Source organism: Cervus canadensis, chromosome 3 (assembly GCF_019320065.1).
Source record: "Cervus canadensis isolate Bull #8, Minnesota chromosome 3, ASM1932006v1, whole genome shotgun sequence".
Classification (NCBI taxonomy): domain Eukaryota; kingdom Metazoa; phylum Chordata; class Mammalia; order Artiodactyla; family Cervidae; genus Cervus; species Cervus canadensis.
Window position 1 is genome coordinate 86,783,663 of NC_057388.1, and position 16,805 is coordinate 86,800,467.

At 38.7% G+C, this 16,805-nt stretch overlaps 1 protein-coding gene across 2 annotated transcripts in view; it reads right to left on the reverse strand.

The window, feature by feature from the left end:
• The window catches only part of ZNF800 (zinc finger protein 800), a 49,283-nt gene extending 33,932 nt beyond the window's left edge, over nucleotides 1-15,351 (reverse strand). Inside the window, exons 1-3 of one of the 2 annotated variants that reach the window (XM_043463637.1) lie at nucleotides 14,705-15,349; nucleotides 14,112-14,230; nucleotides 9,044-9,139 (exon numbers count right to left, since the gene is read on the reverse strand). In XM_043463637.1, the coding sequence (XP_043319572.1) occupies nucleotides 9,044-9,139; nucleotides 14,112-14,172 (157 nt within the window). In that variant the 5' untranslated portion in view covers nucleotides 14,173-14,230; nucleotides 14,705-15,349. Of the gene's footprint in view, nucleotides 1-9,043; nucleotides 9,140-14,111; nucleotides 14,231-14,704 lie in introns of both variants that reach the window. The other variant, XM_043463638.1, reaches the window with a different exon arrangement.
• Nucleotides 15,352-16,805: the final 1,454 nt, after the last annotated feature.

The window sequence follows — 16,805 nt, forward strand, 5'->3', positions numbered from 1 at the left end:
AGTTTTTGGCTGGTTCTTCCAGCTCTCTTTGTACTACAAAGTAAACATGAAGTAACACATTTCCCCCTGATTACTTAAAGAAGGTCAAAACTGTCTCACAAGATTATCTGTGCCTTTCTTTTTAAATTCAGCTCAAACTACTTGCAGTTCTGGGCCAACATGGGATTATGATCATTTAGTGGACAGTAAAGAATCCTTGGTCCCTGTTTTTGAATTTTGCTTAGGTCTCTTAATACTACTAGAAATTTATTCAAAGCCTTTCTCCCTAAAATACTCACCCTAATTGCAATTAATTAAATATTGACAGAACTACTAGTTTAAAGCCTGTCTTCCACTAGACTATAAATTCCAAAGTGGCCAAGACCAAGCCTGTCTTATTTACAAAGTTCTCAGCTCTAACAGGAGAAGGCAATGGCACCCCACTCCAGTACTCTTGCCTGGAAAATCCTGTGGATGGAGGAGCCTGGTAGGTTGCAGTCCGTGGGGTCGCTAACAGTCGGACACAACTAAGCGACTTCTTTCACTTTTCACTCTAACTCATTGGAGAAGGAAATGGCAACCCACTCCGGTGTTCTTGCCGGGAGAATCCCAGGGACGGCAGAGCCTGGTGTGACATCTATGTGGTCGCACAGAGTCGGACACGACTGAAGGGACTTAGCAGCAGCAGCTCTAATAACACTGAATAAATATTCATTGAAGAAAAGCCACCTATCTACAGAATATAAGCATTATGATGGAAGGTCAAAAGGGAGGCAGAAAATAAACAGCAACAAACACTCCTGAAGTATTTAAAATAAAACACAAATAGAACCTCTTTTGTCACTACTTCCTACTGGTCTCTGACACAGGTAAATGGACAAAATTGATCTGTGTTCACTAATTAGTGAGCCTTCAGTTTCTTAAAAATAATAATAATAATAATATTGAATTAAATAGGAAAAAAACAAAAGTGTCCTGAAAAAAACCATGAAGTCTATCCAGGGGCACAGTGACTATTAGGCTTTGGGACTACTAAGAGAATAAACACAATCTCAGTAGGATAACTAATACTGTAGGATCCATAGAAGTTAAGCATTTCTGATTTAATCTTTTGTGATTTATTTACCTTTAATTTTTCATGTTCATCATGTTGCATTTTATCATCATTTTGAAGACATTAGCCTTCAAATTTCTATTGCAAAAAGATTACCACATTATCATAATTTTACTAAGTCTTTAGAGATTCCAATTCTGATATCATCTAGCTGTGTGGCCTTAAAGAGTTATATAACCTTTGCACTTTGGTTTATTCATCTTATAAAACAAACCAAACCTATCTCGGAGAATATGAAAGAAAATATGAACCTAAATTCCAGAAGAATTAAATTATAAATCCAGATTTCTACTGAGAAAAATATATATATATAATGAAATAATTTCTACCACTTCCCAAATCCAATTCAAAGTTTATTCCACAGGATCATACTACCACAAAACATTTATTTTAAAAGATTCAGAGGATAACTTGGGTATTATCCATTGTGTAAAAGTAAGTTCACACACACACACACTTCTCTAGTCTATTTCACATTACAAAATATATTGGCAATAAATTGCTAATGTATTTAGTTCATAGTTAACCTCATAAGTGATTGACAAACTATGAAAGGTAGGCTGATGATAAAGAACACTTTAGATAAACTTCTGTAATTCATCTACATATAATTCTTAGTAAGTATAGGTGGATGTATTACAGACAGAAGAAAACATGGGAAAACTTTGCATATTTTAATCCTAAATTAAAAAACCAGCTAGACCCATACTACAAATTCAATTCTGCCTTTAAAGATACTAAACTGTCTAAAAGGATTGAAGGAAACAGAAATAATCTGAACTAGGTTTAGCTATGACTAGAAAGTACAACATGAAGTTATACATAAAAAACGTTATTTGTAAAAACTTAAGACTGCATCCCTAAATCAGATATCATCTACCAGGTTATCTCAACCAACCATAACAACAAAAAAAAGTATTTGATTCTAACCTTGACTAATTAATCTTAGTTATCAAATCACAAAAAATACTCTACGACCCTCACACCACTTATGCACATACAAACACAGTTGTGTTGAACCAAGCAAACCGAATTTCTTTCAGGTCCTTCGATTCACCAAATTCTCTCACTTTTCAGACCTTCTCCTATGTTTCTTTCTCTCTGCCTGTAACATTCTCCCCATTTCCCTGGTCTGGCCCACTTCTAATAATCCTTCAGATTCCAGGTTAGATGTCATTTCCTCCAGGAAGCCTTCTCAGACCCCTCCTGTTCCCTGTTAAGAATTCTTCCTCTATATTCCCAGAGTACCCTGTACACCTATACTGTATTATCTCACTGTTTTGTGATTACTTTTATCTCCATTAAACTGGAAACTCGAAGAGGACAGAGACGATATCTTTTATGTTCACCACTGTATTCACAGCTTTTAGGACCATGCCTGACGGGCATTTGTTAGACATACTGGTGAGTTCTCTCTATGTTTAAGAAAATCTTCCCTATAAATTTTTTAAAAAATCCATATAAAGTTAACCAGAAAGTAAAAAATGGGACCTGAGTGATTTTCCAATTCTGCTTATATGTATTGCAAATGAGAAGAATAAGATGTGCCCTCACTCCATAAACACAGGCAAAAGTTATTCCTTAAGTTGGTTTCAGTTACCATTTAAGGTTTTGTTGGTTTCCCACAGGGACATAATGGCTTTATTCTAATCAGCTACCATTCTGATTGCTTTGCTCACTAACAGTTTGACACAGCCAACCAACTGTGCCTCTGCCAAGTTAAAACCTACTCTAACCTGAAAAAAGAGACAAGACAGCAACAAAAGTTCACCCAAACAGCAACAAAAATTCCTCCACAACTCTTAATCCTGAGAGAAAGAGAGCCGTGCAGCCTTACTCCTAATTATTCCTTCTCCTATAAATAACTCTCTTTCTCACCTTAGATTTTTAAATCATCTTAGAAGTCACTACATACTACTTACACCGTTTACATAGATCATCAATTCAGTATCTTTCAAAAAACCAGCCCTCCAAAGAGAAGGCTTTTGATGCCTGTAACTAATTAATGAACATTTCAGATCCTCACACATAATGGGCGCTCAATAAAATTTAGTTAAACCTCATTGAAGGTTTAATCCTGTGCTATCAATTAAAGTAAAATACACTGTATATACTGATATAAAGTTTAAAAAAATTTTTTTTCAAAACAGATCAGTATTCAATTTCACATTAGGTTGCATGTCAGATGCTTGACATAAGATAATATTAATTCTAACTCTTCTGTGCTAAGAGACAATCTGAAGACACTGCAGGATAGTTTACCTTCAAAAATAGTGTCTACATCTTTTAATAAAATACGCTTAAGTTGTTTAGTTAGGACAAAGTGAAAGTGAAGTCACTAAGTCCAGTCTAACTCTTTGTGACCCCATGGACTATAGCCTACCAGGTTCCTCTGTCCATGGGAATTTCCAGGCAAGTGCACCGGAGTGGGTTGCCGTTTCCTTCTCCAAGTTATCTTCCCAACCCAGGGATTGAACCCGGGTGTCCCACACTGCAGGCAGATGTTTTCCCATCAGAGAAGCCCAAACAAATAGAAGCTTTCCTTTTCTCCCTTAATATACTGATATGTTGGTCAATGACCCTTTTAAGTTGCAGCAATAACGGTTTTTAAATAGTACACTGTATGCTTTATTGTTGATTCACACATGAACTCAGTTTATTTAGGATGACTGTTGAACCACAATATCATTCCCAACATTGCAAGCAAATCTATAATTCCTGTCACACCCGCTGAATTCCAAGACCAGTATGAAGGGAATTTCTAACTGATCATCCATTCTTAATATAAGAAAACTTCAAAATTGTTCCTTTAAAACCACTACCTACAAGGGTTGGTTAAAAAAAATTACTAAATTAATTAGGAATACTTCTACATGCTACAATAAATTTATAAGCAGAATGAAATTGTTTTAGTGCCTATCTGGTGAAACATTTGTTTAGTCTAACACACATTTACTGAACATCTATTAAATACCAGGTATAATGTTATTCACTGAAGACATGAAAGTGAAGGATATGATCTATGTCCTTGAGAAATTCCCAAACCAACATGAATGGCTGCTCTCCTAGGAACACAGCCTCAGGTGAGATGCTTTGAAGATGAATGTAGTAACAAATAAAATAAAGCTACATTTTTCTTATCTATCCCCAAAATATGCAATCTGATTTTAAATTTCCTACAACTGCTTTGTATCAACTAAAAGGAAAAAAAAAAAAAATCCATCATATGATACAGCAGTTATGTACCTCTAATAAGTCATACTTTTGTCCCAAGCTTTTGCTTACAGAATCAGGACTAAGGCATCACCATCCAGTCACAGTTTACATTAACTGAAAGAAATGTCACTTTAGCAATAAAAAACAAACAAAATCTCTAAGAAACTAAAGACCAAACTTAAATTTAGTTAGATAATGACAATAGCAAACATCACACAAAGCCAATTCTCACTTTTCACTGCAATTTATTCCTCCCTAAGATTCAAAAAGTCACTGTTCCTTGCACATCGTAATAGTGTATTCTATAGGTAGTAGATTTTTCTATAATACAGTTGACCTTTGAAGGAATGCAGGATTTAGGGATGCCAACTCTCCATGCAGTCAAAAATCCACACATAACTTACAGTCCTCCTTATACTCCCTTTCTTCATATCCTCAGTTCTGCATCCTGGGATTCAATCCAATCAACCAAGGATCATCTGGTACTATTTACTACCGAAAAAAATCCACAAAAAGTGGACCTATGCAGTTCACATCCATGCTGTTCAAGTCAACTGTATAATATTGTAAAAAGAGATATATTTCCAAAACTCAAAAAAAAGATGCCAACTTCACATTAAGGGCCAGTTCTGAATACTGGACAAAATGATTATCCTCCCCTTTTCCCATTTTTCTGTCTCTAACCTTAGGGCATACCACAGCTTCTTTGCCTCTACCAGAAGACTATGAGACTAAGAATATTAATCTCAATTAAATCAACTTTTATATAGGTCACGGAAATACATCTTTTTGTTATTTAAAATTTTGTTTCAGTTTGGGCGGAAAGGATGGGGAAAAAAGGAAGCTAAAATAAAAGTTAACAGAGGGAGGAATGGCTTTGGAGTCTGGGACTAGCAGATATAAACTATTATATATAGAATGGATAAACAAGATCCTATTGTATAGCACAGGGAATTATATTCAATATCCTATAATAAATCAAACTGGAAAGGAATATGATAAAGAATGAATATATATATACACATATATATAACTGAATCACTTTGCTGTATACCAGAAACTAACACAACAATGTAAATCAACTATATTTCAACTTCAATTTTTTCTAAACAAATTTAATAGAAAGGAGGGAAACTTGGAAGACAAAAAGTCACCGACATGATCCTAGAAGGACTGACAGAACTACAGAAAAGTTCAAGCAAAGGGCAGGGCACAGTTTAGGTAGTACCTGAAGCCAGGATTCAGAGCAAACAGCCTGTCTCAAGTCACCCAAGCATCAGAGATTTCAGAGAGAAAAGCTCTAGGTAGGTGTAAAACAGGCAGCCTTCTAAAAAATATGAGATATTTATATATGGACAGATGTCAAACAACAGTAGAATCTACTCTTTAAAGCCAAAGATACCTAAATACCCAGTCAGCTACCATTTGTATCAGGAAGAAAGTTAAGGGATATATGCTCATATATGGGTAGAGGGTCTCTGGAAGAAGATACAAACCATGTATTAGTACTATCTGAGCAAAGACACTTATTTCTGTATTTCTGTATATCCTTTTATACCTCTGTATTATTATTATTTTTAAGCCACAGGTATATATTACGTAGGATTTCCCAGGTGGCTCTGTTGGTAGAGTCTGCCTGCAGTGCAGGAAAGACTGATTCGATTCCTGGGTGGGAAGATCCCCTGAAAAAGGAAATGGCAACCCATTCCAGTATTCTTGCCTGGGAAATTCTACACACAGAGCCTGGGGGGGGGGGGCTCTAGTCCATAGGGATGCAAAGAGTCGGACATGACTGAAGCCACTTAGCACGCACACATACATATATTTCCTATTCCAAAAAGAAAAGTCTATTCAGATTAATTTTTAAGTCAAGCAGATAAAAATAGAGATTAGAAGTCATGAAGTATTTGTAATTTAAAGCCAGGGAAATAGTCCAAAGCAAAAGTTGAAGTAGGAAGCAAAGAAAATGAGTCAAAACTGGTCAAGCAGTCAGTACAGCACACACGAGCCTAGTGGACCTAAAAAAGTTAAGTCAACTCCTTCCTCAGCCTTTTATGAACTTCCAGCTTAGGTAGGAATTAAAACCAGGTCATAGAGAGCCCGGTATAGGCCATAAATCCCTTAAACAGAGCTGATACAGGAGTTGAAGACAACTATCTGAGCTTGAAGATAAAGAGATATCCTAACACATCATTACTGCACAACCTGGCTGAGCTTCTGAATGTTAACAAGAGCAAAGTATGACTTCAAAGTTCTATCTTCAAATAACTGTCAGATATAAAACACCACTATAGCTCTTTAAATGAAATGTGTGTGACCAAGCCATAATGGAAACAGCTTAGAAAGAGATTAGTCACTGAGGGACTGCTTGGGAGAAACTTACAAGTCTCAGAATGAGAAGGTATCTTAGACCCTGTCATGTGGCCCAAACTTCCATCTCATCCTCCCAAGGTTTCAGTCAGCAGAGGCTTAAATACCTCTGTGCTAAAGAAGAGCTACCTTAGGAGACTTGAGATTATCCAGATATGTAAGAGATTACTATCCTCAGGAAATCAGAATTACTTAGCTATGAGATACACTAGTGAAGTAAAACAGTTCTTTTTTAATTCAAAATTAGTTTCTTTGTATCATTTAGCGTATTTCTAAACCATCTCTAATTTAAATGACTGAGTACTTAGAATTTATAGTATTTTCAAAATTTGTTAAAAAAAAAAAAAGCTCAGAAAGCAAATTTGCCAGAGACATTTTAGAAAGAGCACATAATCCATTTCACAGTCCCTTCCTTAATCTTAGTAAAGAAACGGCAAACACAGAAAACCAATACAACCACAGTGCAGTAAGAAAACAAATAATTTCGTTTTTAAATATTCACCTTTCAAGGTAAAAAATATATATAGATTTTGGTATAGGATCTTGTTGAAAAAGAATTTTTTTCCAAGATAAAGCACAAATAAATGAAACAATTCTAACTTCTTAATCAAATAACATTGTAATAAACTGAAATAGTAAAATTTCAAATTACAAATTTTTAAAAAAGAAACCTAAGGCAAAGAATATAACTGTGAAGTTATTATCTTCATTTCCATGATATGAGAAAGAACAAAAAGAATTATCTCTGAAAAAAAAAAAAAAAGAATTATCTCTGTACTAAAAGCAGCTAACAGAAACTCTTACTGCAATTAAGAACTAACCATTAATGGCACTGAAACATGTAAATTATCATGTGAAACGAATCGCCAGTCCAGGTTCGATGCATGATACAGGATGCTCGGGGCTGGTGCACTGGGATGACCCAGAGGGATGGGATGTGGAGGAAGGTGGGAGAGGGGTTCAGGATGGGGAATACATGTACATCCATGGCAGATTCAAGTCAATGTATGGCAAAACCAATGCAATGTGGTAAAGTAAAATAAATTAATTAAAAAAAAAAAACTAACCATTTTTCTGTTATGCCAGAAACATACTTAAATGTTGCCTCTAATTAGTAAAATTTTCACTGTATTTACCACAGGAGAATTTGACCTATTAGTTATTTTTGTTAAACAAGGGCAATTATCAAAAGTAAAAAGCAATTAAAAAAAACACAATAAAACATGTTATACCACCATCTAGCATGAGCACAGGTATTTGCTATGGCAGACATGAAATGCTGATTTAAACACATAAAGCAACGCCATGAGGATTACAGATGAAAAGTGTTAAGAAATGAATCTCAGAGTCAGAAATTAACTTAAATGAACAATCTACTTTTTAGAATCCTAAAATAAATCAAATGTATACTATTTCCTTTTTAAATGATATAAAAACAAGCACCTTAAAAAATTTCTCATCAATACAAGTGGCTTCATATAAATTCTCTGAATCTCAGAATTTTTTCATTAAGATACAGTAACCTTTAAAATAATAACAGAAGGTATTCTAATCCTTAAACTTAGGATGTCCATCACTTAGGTGTCCATCAGCCATGTGCATTTGCTAGTTCATACTTGATTTAATACCCTACAATGTCAAAGAAGCCAAATCCACAAGTGGTGGACAAGCAGATAAAAGAATCACAACAACTTAAGACCTTACTGATAGGACTTCTAATAGTTCTCAACCACTTCTACTTAGTGAGCAATACCTATTTTAGAGTGCTGGATTGTAACTGCACAAATATACTTATTATATATCCATTATTATAGTAATATAATGGAAAGAAAAGCTAAACAAATATATCTGAAGATATCAGGGCTAGAATAAGTCTTTTTTCTATCAGGTGATCTACTAAAGATAGTGAAACTCCAGGGTTAGATAGGAGATGGTGAGTCACATAAACAGAGATGATAAAGTAATTAAGCTAGAACAAGAGACATCTCAGACATTCCGAGTAAATAATCTACCCTGCCAAAGCTCATAAAGACCTTGTATAATTTAGTACTGTCTTCTGAGAGTTTATAAAGAACATGCCAAAAAATAACAATGAATCTTTAAGAGACACTTTACCAGCAAATATACCACATATTTCTTTAAATCATTCTAAACACTTCTTACATTAGTATATAATAATATAGTACTGAAAAAGAATTTCTAATCAAGCAATATTTACTTGTCCCCTTTTTTAAAAAGACAATTAAAAGTATATTATAAAGAATCAATGTATATATTTCATTTTTAAGAAATTATTTCTAAGGATTTCTAGGTAATTTTAAGGTACTACGTGAAGATTGAAAATACATCCTAAAACATTCATACCTGATCGAAAGCATTCAATTATTTGCTGAATACCAGATTTGGATGTCTGTAGTGGTTGCTGTAACAAAGGAGCATCTCCAGGTTCCAGGATATAAACTACATGGAAGACAAATACCCACCCCAATCCCCACAAAAAAGGGTTATTTAAATCATTTACTATTGAAGTAAAACAATGGTTTGCTATAATCACGTTAAATGACAAACACTTTTTTGTATGTATTTCACCATTAGCTTTTTAAGGAAAAATAAAATAATGGTAAACATGTAACTGCAATTTTTCTCAATTCAAGGTAAAACTAAGGCTGCTGAGGCTATGCATTAAGTTCAACTGCAAAGATCTTACTATTTTGGTGTTATTTAGTACATATTAGTCATATTTGCCTTTTTATTCCCCTTGAAGAGGAACTACTACATTTAACCAAATTCTAGGGCAATAAATAGCCTAGCCACCCCTCATGAACCATTCCAAAACTCTCCAATCTAGTATGGTTCTCTGGCAATTATGAGAGCAAAACTCAAAAACCACTGCCTAAGGAAAAAACTGGTCAAGTGCACAATGACAGATGTACAAGAATGTTCACTGCAGCACTCTGCAGCACTGTAAATAATTGAAAATTTCAAACAACTTAGAAGTCTCTCAAAAAGAACCAGACTAAATAAACTATGAAATATCCATACAACAGAATCTCTCACGGCTATTGCACAGCATGAGCTAGACCTACATGTACTGACAACAAAGGATGTCAATAATACATTGTTAAGCAACACAAGCAGGTTATAAAATAAGATCTCAATTATACTAATATATATTTCAATAGCCACAGAAATAAATTTAATGCATATGTGTGTCTATGTATAAATGCTAATAAAAACACAAAAAGTCTGGTGAGACAGTGGGATACCAACAAAACTTAACAAAGGTTCTTTCTGTTGGGTCGGGTTTATAGAGGTGATTTTCACTTTCTGCCTCACACGTCACTAGCCCAGGCTTTTGGAAGTATGCATTTTAGAAAGAATGCATTTCTAACAGTAAGTAAAAACAATATTCCCATTGTAAATATACAGAGGTCTACGTCATCCCTGCTTGCCAAGACTTCCAGATTATTAGTATAAATATGTAATAAATAAGGTTACGGTAATAAGAAACAAGGTAACTGAAAAGGAAAACTGAGTTTTCCATTAGACACCAGGTAGAGAGAGTTGTGGTGGAGAAAAAGCAGTCATTTTAATCACCTCTCTTCAGTACGTTATAATGTTTTACCATCATCTGCTCAGTGAGAGAAGATAAGGAGGGCTACTTCAGGAATGGGCGCTACACTGCTTCAGGACCTGGGCCTGGAAAGCTCTGAACTGTCTGACAAGGGGGATAAAGCCTGCTGTCTATGTGTATAGACACAGCCTTAGACTCTCTTCTAGGCTTCAACTCTTAAGTTCAGTGTACACAAACAGGAAAAACTGTGTCTCAGGAACAAATCGTTCCATTAAGCAAAATTTTCCCAATTTTAAGAGACACTTTGGGGGTATTTTTAAAAACATACACACAAATACAACTCATTTTGAGAACATCTGACACTGGCACTAACTGCAGTGGTTAAGAAAAGATTCCAGACCTGGACTGACTGTGCTGAAATTCTTTTTTTGCCATTTACTAGATACAGCTAGGGCAAATTATACTCTCTTGATTTCCCTATTCTCAGCTCCAAAATGTGAATATTAAAAGTACCTAAATCATAGAGTTGTGTGAGGATTATATTAGCTAATGCAGGTTCCTGGTTAAATCAAAGCCTAGAATACAGTAAAGACTCGATAAATGTTCTACCACCATTATTATCATCTATAAGTCAACTGCTTTCCCAACACCAAAAACTGAAAAATCTTTTCCAAAATCTAAGTAGAATCCAACCCCTTAGAGAAACAGCAGCAAACGTTTGTAAATAGAGTGATGATATCATTTATTTGGATTAGATGGACCTCTTTCTAGTATTTGTACATTCTGACAACCAATAACTGATTACAAAAACTAATAAAAGATAGGGTGGAAATTATACAATTTTAACAAGTCCCAAGGTCTGACTCTCCAACTGGCAAGAATTCTGTAAAGCAAGAATGAAAAATGAGTAATAAATAAAGGAGAAATATGAGGAAAAAATGGAAACTTCTCTTCAGCACCCCCTTTCTTCATTTAGGTACATGCTCCAGAAACCTTCCACTAATTTCCACGTCCACATGACAACATCATTTTAAAGCTAGAGCAAAATTTTGTTACCCATCACCATCACTGGTACCACCAGAATACACACACATCCTGAGACACCATTCAAATAACCCCAGGGTTAGTTTTGTTATGAGTGGACATATCCATCTGGTATACACATCTGTGTAGGTCCCCTTTCTTTCTTCATTTGAAAACATACTCAATCCTAAAAAACTGTGTATGTCAATATTTTATAAAATTTCTTCTTGCACATCCTATCATTCATCCCAAGATCAGGTCATATGACCTTTAAGGGAAAAAAAAGCACCTCCCTCCAGCCAAAAACCCCAAAGTCTCAGAAGTTAACATCTTTCTTTACATCCTTCCAAGAACACACTTCCCAGAATACCTACTTCTGTTAAGAATCTCTCCTCCATTAAAACAAGCCTCTTAGGATATTCTTCAACCTAAGATGTCTGAGATTTGCTTACAAATAATAGTGAGTGGGGGGCAGTTTGAGGATAGAGAAGGGAACTGTGGTGAGGGGAGAATACAGATCAAAAGCAACTGTCCACATACTCACATACTGATAACTGACGGAGTTGTGTGTTGGTTACTTAAGGTTCCTATACGATCCTACCTTTGAATGTTTGAAAATTTCTCTAACAAAAAAACTTTCTTAAAGCATAACTAATATACTTTACATACACCGATAGGCTTATAACACCACCACTCACTACAAATTGATCCAGCCTATCAAGCCCTCCCCAGGAACACACTGCTCTCTCTCATTCAAGAACTCACCTACTATTCATAATTCAAAAGGACAGACCTCTCAGCAAAGTTCATTAAAGGAACTTCTCAAACATAACGTCATCTTCTTCCCTCCATCTGAGGGCAACCTCTTTTTAAAACTACCATTCCTATTCCTTTCAATACGGGAAACATCCTCTCACTTGGTCCATTGTCTTCCTGTGAAATAATGACAATTAACTACCTCATAAGTTACACTTCTACCTTTCCAATGAACTAAACCCTCAGAAAGTGTTTACTTCTAACTAAGAAAGCAAAGAAATACCAACTACTTTTGACCTAACAGTCTGAAAAATAAACTGCATCGGAAAAGTTTCTGGCAAAATAAAGTTGAATTTTTAAAATTAAAGCAACTTATCTGACTTTTTGTTAATGAGGGAGGAAAAGAAGCAGAAAAGTTTCAACACAAATTTAAAAGTTCATCTCTGGAAAATATCTTTAAAGTAGATAGAAAACTTTTATCAGAATACTCTAAATAAGGTATGGTCACAAATTATCTTATCTGTGTACTTATTTACATCCATCTCTTTCCACTCAAAGGTTCCATGAAGGAGTGAGCTTATCTGTTGTGTTCACCACTTATATCCCCATTGCCTTAACAGTGCCTAAGCACCTAACTGGTGCTCAAGTCAGCAACTAACTGGTGCTCAATAACGACTTGTCAAAGAAATAAATGAATGACAAAATACATTTCTTCCTAAGTGACAAGCTTTAATATGATTTAATTAACTAATTCAACTTAAATGACTTCTCAGAAAAAAATGGAATAAAAAAACAGTGGAAGAGAAGTGTAAGAAGTCATTCACAGTTTTCTACTTCAAAACTAGCAAATCCATTCAACAACTGGTACAACATAATGGATATATATTCACTTCAAATACACAAAAGGTCCAGCAGAAAGGATTATGAAAGGTAGGCAGATCAGGGAGTAAGTGAATAAACAATGGATTCCATTCTGGGATTGCCTGTTTTATTAGCAGAGGTTATTATTTTCAGCAAATTAGTGGGGATAGGGTCATAGTACAAATTTTATTCTAACGTGTACCAAAGTTTCCAGAGAATAGAAGTTCTTCCCTTTTAACACCACCATTTTTTTCCCCATCCATCAAAAAGTACTCTAAATGAACTCCACTGTGACAAAACCAAGTACACTGGGTGTGGTTAAAATACTCCAACAAGAAACAAGCAAAAGTACTAAAAAGTCCTGGAATTTTTACATCAAAAACAATGCTAAACATCTGCCTTTGAACCTAACAGAATAGCCTTTAGTCGGTTTAGTGACAGTGTGTATTCAAGGATTCTCTTTTAAGCTGTACCTCTAAACGTTTTTAATAATGCACAAACTTCCAATAAGCAGAAAAACTATCAATAGTTTATATATCACGTTTTATTAAAGTGTTCTAATACTCCTTGTGAGACTCCAAAAAACACCTTTTTAGTTTCATAAAGTCAACTAAAAAATATCCCTCTGATCAATATCCTAAAAATATTTATCTTAAATAATCAGATTTTGCAATCCTGTGCTCTGTCCAAGATCTTTAAGAGGTCGCACTTAATACCTGCTTCTCCCAATGAGTTGACTTCGACAAACTTTCCTTAGCCCAAACTAAACTCATTCTTAGGTTTAAGCATTATTCTCTCTTTCAACACTAATTAAGCAGAAGAAATTTCTAGTTTTTAAAAGTTTAAATGAAACAGCTTTCATAAAAATAAATGCTAGTATTCTAATACTACCTATTTTTTCCTTTCTCTTCAATTTTAACCATTCACAGAGCATGAGGGTATACTACTAACTACAGGCTGCCTTGAAATGGAAGGAAAGGGGATTGAGTAATTGATCTTGTGGAAAAGATTTAAGGTGACACCTGCAGTACTTTTTTGAAGGGATCAAGCAAGGGAGACCTCTTGTTTGTACAAGCTTTTAGCTTCATAACTGGTTTTATGCTGGGGAAAATTATAGCCTGCTTAGTTAGGAATGACTTCTTGGGCAGGAAGAAAAGAAAACAGAGAGCAGAGTGGCTCTGATGGAGACCAAAGAAACTGGAGAAGAAAGGGGTATACCTGGTTCACAGCATCCGTGATGATGGTGGTCAGTCTGACAATATTTGTCCCTTAAAGGCATTTTCAGTGGGCGCGACCTACTTTCCTTTCACTGTAAGAAGCTCTTCATTGCGGCTTGGCTGTTGAAAGAAGCACAAACCCGTCACTCACCCTGAACTTCCTGGGGGGGCTCTCGCTGCATTTTCCAGAAACGTTCCCTTCACCCACCCTCCGCTTCCCCTCCAGCGCCCTGTACCTTCCTCTCCAACCGAAAGATAAAAACGCACGAAGGCTTCACCAGCCCGAACTCCCGCACAGGTTCACCGCCTTACCCGGAAACGCAGCCCCGGGCGCGCAGCGCAGGGCGAGGGCCTGGCCGGCTGCGCGGGCGGCGGCGGCGGCGGCCTCGCCTTCCCGGGCGGGTGCGCGCGGAGATGGAGGCGCGGAGCGCAGCGGGCACGGCCAGCGCCGGGGCCCGCGGGGCGAGGGGCGCGGCGGCAGCCGAGGGGTAGCTCCCGCCGGCGGGCGGCCCACACCGGCCCTCCCGCTACGCACGTGCGCTGGGGTCTCCCAGGCAGAGCCCCGGTCCCCCCAACCAAGTGCGCCCAACTTACTGAACTCCTGGGGCGGGCCGGCGGGCGGGCGGAAGGAAGGAAAGCAGGCCGGGCGGCCGCGGGGACAGCCTGGCGTGGGAGGCGGCTTCGGGCCCCACCTGGCGCAGCCTCGGCGGACGGCGCGAAGGGACCGGGGTTCGGGCCCGACGCGCTCCCAAAGAGTCCCCGCCGGCGCTGACGCGGAAGCGCCACAGCTCACCACGTCCCTCCGCGGCCCGAGGCGACGCGGCGGCTCACGGCGTCCCTCCGCGCTGTGGAACTGGGCGGGCGGGCGGCGCGCGGGCGCAGGCAGTTGACAGGAGGAACCGCCCCGCAGCCGCTGCTGCCGCCACCGAAGAAGCTGGAACCGGAGCGGGCAGGACCTGGCGCCCCTCGCCCGGGCAACGGCTGCCGCCGGAGCCCGGCTCCCCCCAGCGTCGCTCCACCTGCAACGGTCCCTCAGGCTTTTGGAGAGGGGCGGGGAAGGATGGGGGTTTTCCCCCCACCTTGGGCCCTTTCTGGTAGTAGTTGTTGTTTCAGGAAACTTTATTAAGTCAGTCTCTCTCTTTCTCGGTCTCCCCCTCCCCGAAGAGCCTGAGCTACCGCCGCGGAGCGAGTAGGAAGGGGGAAGCAGAGACTCTCCGGCAGCGACAGGGAGCGAGTGACTGACCCCGGACGGAGATGGGGCGAGGGCAGGAAGTGACAAGCTCTCGGAGTGGGTGGGGGGAGTGTGGCCGGCACGCCCGGGAGCGTCGCGCGCATGCGCCCGGCCCGCGCCCCCGCCGGTGGGGAGACGCTGCGCGGCGGCTGGGCAGGGAGAGGGAAACCGAGAGGGTGGCGCGCGGCCGACAGTCGGGTGTCTTCGACCGGCGGCTCTCTCAAGCGTCCCCGGCGGACGGGGAGCCGAAGTCTTGGGCTTCGCGGGCCGAGAGGTGCAAGGCCACTGGTGCAGTGGTTGGGCCCGGGAGACGGGCTGCTGGGCAACCAAACTGTTGCTATCGCTTTTCTTCCTTCGGTGGAACCGAAACCAGGATGCTTGGAAAAGCACGGGAGAGAACTGTAGGAAGAGGCTTGGCAAATGCGTAAGCCGTAAATCGTGGTGATTCCGAAAAAGTTGTCAGCGCATTTATAAAGGGTACAAGTGGAACTTTTTTTTTTTTCCCTAACCCAGCAATTTCCGAAGTGTGCCTCTTAGAGCTTTGTCAGGTCTTTGGGAGGAAAACAGTCTAGTCCGTGGAAGATCGGTATTGATCGCAGCTGCGCTCGGCGTCTGGCATCTGAAGGTGAAGTTGGGTCACGTGGGCAGTACGCACTTTTTCTTCGGCGCTCATCCTGCTTGGAAAACCCCCCAGGATCGCAATAGACTGTCAAATTCTGCAACCCCGTGTGCCGGTGCTCGAGGGTGGGCGAGCCGGCTCCCCCGCCTTCTCCCCGGCTCCAGAAGCAAAAATGAAAATTTTAAGAAAGAAAAAGTCCATTTAAAAAATCTCCACCCGCCCTCCCCCACGATCCGCTGAAAACCTTCATGGTTAAGTTACCGGTTTTCGGATCCGTGAAAACGTTTAGTAGACAGGCTCTGTATGTATTTTGGAAGAACAAACGAGTGACTGAAATCTGTTTTCAAAATTCAGAGTTTGTATTAGGTCCAGTAATAAATGTGTTACTGTAAATGCACTGAATGGAGCATTGGGATAGGTCTGAGTGATTTTAGCAGCTTAATTATAGGGGTAACAGGAAAATGATACAAAAATGATCTTTTTAAAAAGGAATTCCACCTGCTGTTCTGCACACTTGTCACCTTAGTATGTTTGATCATTTTTATCTGTCCCATTGTCAAGAAGCAACACAAAACAAACTAAAATGAAATGGATCTAGGTGGTGGTGGGGGCGGTCCAAGAGGGGATATGTGGGCATATATATATATATATATACATACACACACAGCTGATTCACTTTGTTATATGGCAGAAGCTAACATTATAAAGCAGCTATTATCCCAATTAAAAATGAAATGCCATAATTTCTAAAAGTAAAATAAGCTGCATCCACATGATAGTGTTTGTCATACAACTAATAAAATATTTTTCTAATATTTTCATGCTAAGTCTCCAGTCCTGTCCAG